Source organism: Falco naumanni, chromosome W (assembly GCF_017639655.2).
Source record: "Falco naumanni isolate bFalNau1 chromosome W, bFalNau1.pat, whole genome shotgun sequence".
NCBI classification, from domain to species: Eukaryota; Metazoa; Chordata; class Aves; order Falconiformes; family Falconidae; genus Falco; species Falco naumanni.
Window position 1 is genome coordinate 24641112 of NC_054079.1, and position 6000 is coordinate 24647111.

Here is a 6000-nt window from a genome sequence, read left to right on the forward strand (position 1 = left end):
TACCCCGTACAGCCCGATACGTGCGAGCCAAAGTCTTTACCCCCTTAGTCCCGACTTGCACAGATTCCCACAAGTCCTCTCCCACTTTCTTCCATGTTTCATTATTATATACATCTTGCGTAGAAGCAAGGAAACCACGGCGGCGACTCCAACATAGCAGATAAATTACTGCCTGCCGTGAGACTGGCGTTTCAGTTTTCTCTGCCAGTTTCATCAAACTGTCTACGATTGCTTTCTCCACCGCTGATGCAGTGATCCCCATCCTGCTTGTTTCCTGACTCACCGGTCAGCCGTGCACGTTCCGCCTTTCTTCGGGCGCCCAGCTCTCTCTCCGCTGGCAGCAGGATCCTCGCCGGCTCCGCAGCTTGTAACACGATCCTTAACGAATCCTCCTGACTTTTCAACCGATCCACACGTCGGGGTCACCAGATGCTGCGGGCATTCTGGGCGAGCGGGAGTCAGATTCAAATACTCATGGAGTTCAAGATCTGATCCGTTTATTGTACAAACCAGGCACACTTTTATAAGGCACTCTATAAGCGTGTGATAATATGATTGGCTACTTTACAAGCGTATAGTAATATGATTGGTTAACAATTGTTTATTGGCAAGATTTCTGTTTTTACTTTTTCAGGCACGTAGGCTCCTTCCTGTTGTTTCCCAGCTCCTCTTATCGCGTCCTTGCTGGCCCTGGCCTTGTGCAAGCACCCGCAATTTGTTCCTCCCTCTTCATTCCACTGTTCTGATCGTGCCCTCGTCTTATTTCTTCAGTATTTTTCCACTTGCTTCAAAGTTCAGTATAATCATTCAATACAGCAAAAGCCCCAACAATCTACTATGTATAAAATGCATTGATAAAAATGACTGTAGGTTAATGTTAAAGTTGCATTTAGGTATGTATATTAAAAAATTGACACTACTACTTCTTTCCTGAAAGAGGAAAAAAACCCCAAACAGAACAAGTGATGCAATTACTCATCATCTCCCAGAAGTAGACTGATGTCTAGCCAGTCTCTGAACAACAGCTAGCTTCCCCTCCCCCTCAAAAAAAACACCTCCCCTCCACTTTTATTGCTGAGCATGACATTGTATGGAATGGAATATCAGTTTACGTCACTTCAGGTCAGCTTTCTCAGCTGTGTCCCGTCCAAACTTCTTGCTCCCCAGCCTACTCCTCGGTGGGGCAGAGTGGGAAAACCAGAAATCTTGGACACTGTGCTGACACTGTTCAGCAATAGCCAAAATACTGCTGTGTTGTCAAGATTGTTATAGTCACAGACCTAAAACACAGCACCATATGGGCTGCTATGAAGACAGTTAAATCCGTCCCAGCCAAAACCAGTACAAAGAGATACTTTGACCTAGCTTTGGATGGCATATAACTAAAAAAAATATTCTCAGTAGTCCTTGTACATTAGTCACAGTAATCTAATCTATGATTATAGCTGCAGGATCAGCAGATGTAGCAACAGGTTAAGTCACACAACTATGATTATGTTCCATCCTGTAGATGCTGCAGTCCCTTTTTAAAAGTACATGTGAGAAAAATGTTGGAAATGCTGAAAATGTTATAAGCAAGGTGGTTTTCTTTCAATTAGTTCAATGACAAGCTTGGGAAGAAGGTAGCACATCCTGCTTTAAAGCACTTAATGTTCTATTAACCTTAAGGTTCTATTAACATTCTATGAACCTTAATCACTGCCCTCAGGGACAAAGGAGTTGAACAGATCTGACAGCTCTTGCAAGAGCTCTCAATTCCCACAAGTATAAAATTGTACAAGAAAGGCAGGAGATCAACATGGCTGAATAAGGACCTCCTGGTCAAACTAAACTGTAAGAAGGAAATACACAGGCAGTAGAAGCAGGCACAGGTACCCTGGAAAGAATACAGGGACTCTGCGCTGATGTGTAGGGGTATGATCAAGTAAGCTGAGACACAGGTGGAGCTGAACTTGGCAAGGGATGCAAAGAATAACAATAAGGGCTTCTACAGGTATGTTGGCCAGAAAAGGAAGATTAAAGAAAATGTACCCACCCTCCCAATAAATGAGACAAGAGAACTAGTGACAACCAACCTGGAGAAGGCTGAGGTACTCAACAACTTTTTTCCCTCAGTTTTCAATGGTAATCTCTCTTCCCATACCTCTCAAGCCCCTGAACCTCAGGGCAGGGACTGGGGGTGTCACCAAAATCAGGAATAAGAAAACTCCTTAACACCAATGTAGCATTAGAGAAGCAGGCATTCTTTATTGCAGCGCTGGATGCACAGGGGATTGCTCTGTTGGAAGAAGGGTTCGCCGGAGTCAAGAAGACGCTCAATATGAGTTATGCATCTTGCTCAACTTTATTAGTTTCTAACACTACTTATATAGAACCGATACACATGCATATTCCTAAAGCAGAAATATAATTGGTTAGTAGTCTCTAAACGCGCGCGGTTCTCACACCCCTAATTATCATGACTAAAATAAGCATTCTATCCATGTAGCTAATTGAGTTGCTGTGCTTCAGCCTTGTAGTTTGTTACTCCCTATTTTCCCATACCGGTCCCTATCTTTCTTGGCCCTGCACCTGTTTTCCCAGCAGCTGTATCTTGTTACAGCCACGGCCTATTGGCACAACAAAATTACTTGGTCTCAGGACTCAAGAATAGCTCAAGGCTACCTTTCTTGTTAACTTCAGCACAGCAACTTCTGTACAATTCTGATTACAGGCCTATTCTAATACCAGGCCTGGATTGTGCAGATCTTCAGAGATTCTAAGGCCATGCTTCTGCAGCCATTCTTCTGCAATTCCCCCTTTTTTCTTTTGCACAAGCCAGGCCTGATTGGTTATGTTAAAAACTACTCTCTTTAAACAAGATAAAACACAGCTAAAAACTAAAAGCATTACAATAATGATTATAACAAAGCGTATTCCTTCCATCAATAACGTCTTTAACCAACCTGTTATGCCCAATCCTCTCAACCATTCATCAAAGGGATTATCATCAGCAAGAATATGCTTCATGTTTCCCTGCAGTTGTGACAACTTCTTGTGGATAGATATGGAATGATTGGAAAGGTTCACACAACACATCCCTTTAAAATCCTCACAACCGAGTCCATGTGCTAATAACAAAAAATCTACTGCAGCTCTATTTTGTAATGTAGCATGCCTAACACTATCTACGTCAAGCGATAACGAACTTAAAATCTGTGATGTAAGATTAAATTGCTTCTCTCCCCAACACACTAAACTTCGTATATTCTTAGCGTTTAATGCAGTCATTGCTCCTGGCATAAATATGGAGGCTAGGACATTTGTTGTTACAGACTGCAGATCGACTCGGTCATTACATGTCTCATCAAAGGTGTGCAGTGCCCTCCGTGATCTATGAAATTGTGGAGTCATTTTCAATAAGTCTTTCATAAGTGGAGCAAACAAAGTTAAACGCCCTAAATAACATGGTCCACCGACAGGATTCAAAGGAATCCCTGGCCATGCTCTATCTCCACATATCAAAAAGACTCCCGGTGGCAACTGATAGCCCCCTGATACATTTACATGTAAGCCTCCAGGTTTCAGTTCACCCCAATTAAGTGAACCGGTTAAATTTTGAAACTTTGTATCAAACTCCCATTCACCTTGTCGTGCTAGCCACAATCGCCACGGTTCACCAAACCAAATTACTCCAGTGCCATTTAGACGTTGAAGTGGTGGTACCGTGTCCTCGCATTCTGGCATTCCCGTTGCAGTCACGTTAACGTATTTAACGGGCGTAATGCTACCTAATAGGTCTAACTCCTGCAATGGCAAATGATATGGTTGATTCAAATTCTCAATAACCATTTTCTGCCATGCTGCATTACGCATAGAAGGCCAAACAAATTGCCCATTCGGACTCAGGCATGTTCCCTTTTCATTGGAAGTCAGATTCACTGTTTTGACATTCCAAAAACCATCAAAGTCCGCTTCATTCTCCTGCAGGGGAATACCAATTAAGCAAGTTCTAAAGGGGTTGTCTGCTTGCTGCAAACTTAAACAAAAGTCTGTTACCCCCGTGATATTTGCCCATGTCACCCATATGTTTGTCCTAGGCAAGATGTCAAAAATACTTTGGCCAACAGGTAACATATTCATCAAGACCATAAACCGAATCCACCATTTGAGCATGCTTAATCCTACAGAAACGTTACTTTCTGTGAACTCTCCTTGCCCACCCATTCTGAACCTTCCCCACCATTTGGCAGGGGCAGCATATTGTCGGGGTATAAAAATACCTTTACCACACTCCCTACTTATAATTTTAGTCTAACGTAGCAGCCCAAGGCCGTCCACATATCTGCAAACCCGCCGCTGCCACTGTGCTCGATTCGCGTTTTCAGTAGCTTCAAACAGGGAAAACAGATCTTGAGCAAACCAGTGGTCTCCTCTAATGCCTTCTTGCAATTCCCAAAAAGGATTCCTCTCTCTAATTTTCCATTTACACTGTAAACACCCCAAATCCATTTGCAAGTTATATACAGAGACCCACCATACAAGTTTACAGAAGCCACAAAGTAATAGAACCCAGCCACATTCCCTTTGTCCACAGTCACAGGCATGTAAGGAATAGTACAGAGTTCTATTCTCTAGTTCTGCCCGTAGCTGGTCACATGCATTCCTCGGGGAGGCCCAGATTGTCCTCTTCTGTAACAGCAGTGATGCCTCCAACACCGGAGGCTGTGTGGCTAGATGCCGCCGATGTAGCTCCCACTGGCAAGCTTCCGGTACCAGTTTTATGATTACTGATATCAGCACATATCCATTTACTGGGTACCCATACTGGACCTGTAGGGGTGGAAACACACATATAACCTCGACCATTAAACAAAACAGGGGCAGGACCTTCCCATTCCCCTGACCGCGGATTTCTATAATAAACAGATAATTCAATTCTTGGGGCTGCAGTATTTACACAAGTAGCATGAATGATAGCTGGGGGTTCTGAATCGTCCCCAAACACACACAAGTGATTGAGAACTAACAAGGTTCTGTGTAGATGCTCCTTTGGATCTGTAATGTCTGCAAATTTCTGCAGATAGTCCTTCAATATCCTGTTTGTTCTTTCGATGATGGCTTGTCCCATGGGAGAATGAGATATTCCGGTTTTATGCTGTACTCCCCACGTAATAAGAAATTTCTGCAGAACTTGACTGACATAGGCAGGACCATTGTCCGTCTTAATCTGTTCTGGAACTCCCATGACGGCAAAACAGGCTGTTAGATGTTTACACACATGCAAGGCTCTTTCCCCAGGTTGCACAATTGCCCAAATAAATTTTGAATAGGTGTCTACCGTGATGTGTACATATTTTAATCTTCCAAATTCAGGAACATGAGTGACATCCATCTGCCAGACCTCTAATGCCCTCAGGCCTCGGGGATTGATCCCCATCCCTAGGCCAGGGCCATGGTGGCTGCACTGCGGGCAACTCCTAACAATACCCTGTGCCTCAGCATATGTCAGCCGAAATTGTCTTTTTAATTCCTTAGCATTTTGATGGAACTGAGTGTGGGAGATTCGTGCGGCTTCAAATTGATTGACGGGTGCAGTTCGTGTCAGGCTAACCAATTGATCTGCTCTGTGATTACCTTCTCCTAAGCCTTCCTGCCATTTGTGGCTTCTGATATGAATGATACAGTATGGCGCAGATCTCTGCTTTGTAGCTCGTTGAAGTTGCTGGAATAATTCATTTAGTCGTGGGTTGGTTACCTCTCTCAAAAGTGAATCCTCTATCCTTTGAGCTACTCCTGCCACATATAGTGAATCGGTGACAATGTTCAACGCCACCGTGTGCCAGTTTGCCATAGCCCAAGAAACTGCAAGCAGCTCCAATGTCTGTAAATTATCTGTAGGGTGGGCAACAATAATATGTTGCTGCCAGAGTTCCTTTTTCTTCCAGACCACAGCAGCCCGTCGAGTAGCCTTGCCTGCATCAGTGAACGCTGTAAGACCATCCCAAAGTGGAACAGATG

The 6000-nt window shown here is 43.8% G+C and overlaps 1 protein-coding gene across 1 annotated transcript; it reads right to left on the bottom strand.

The window, feature by feature from the left end:
• Window positions 1-2756: 2756 nt before the first annotated feature.
• Window positions 2757-4856, bottom strand: LOC121080628. The gene is made up of 2 exons (XM_040578779.1): window positions 3244-4856; window positions 2757-2869 (listed from the first exon to the last, which is right to left on the bottom strand). Exons 1-2 carry the CDS (start codon window positions 4204-4206, stop codon window positions 2837-2839), a joined length of 996 nt encoding a protein of 331 aa, XP_040434713.1. The 5' UTR covers window positions 4207-4856; the 3' UTR covers window positions 2757-2836.
• Window positions 4857-6000: the final 1144 nt, after the last annotated feature.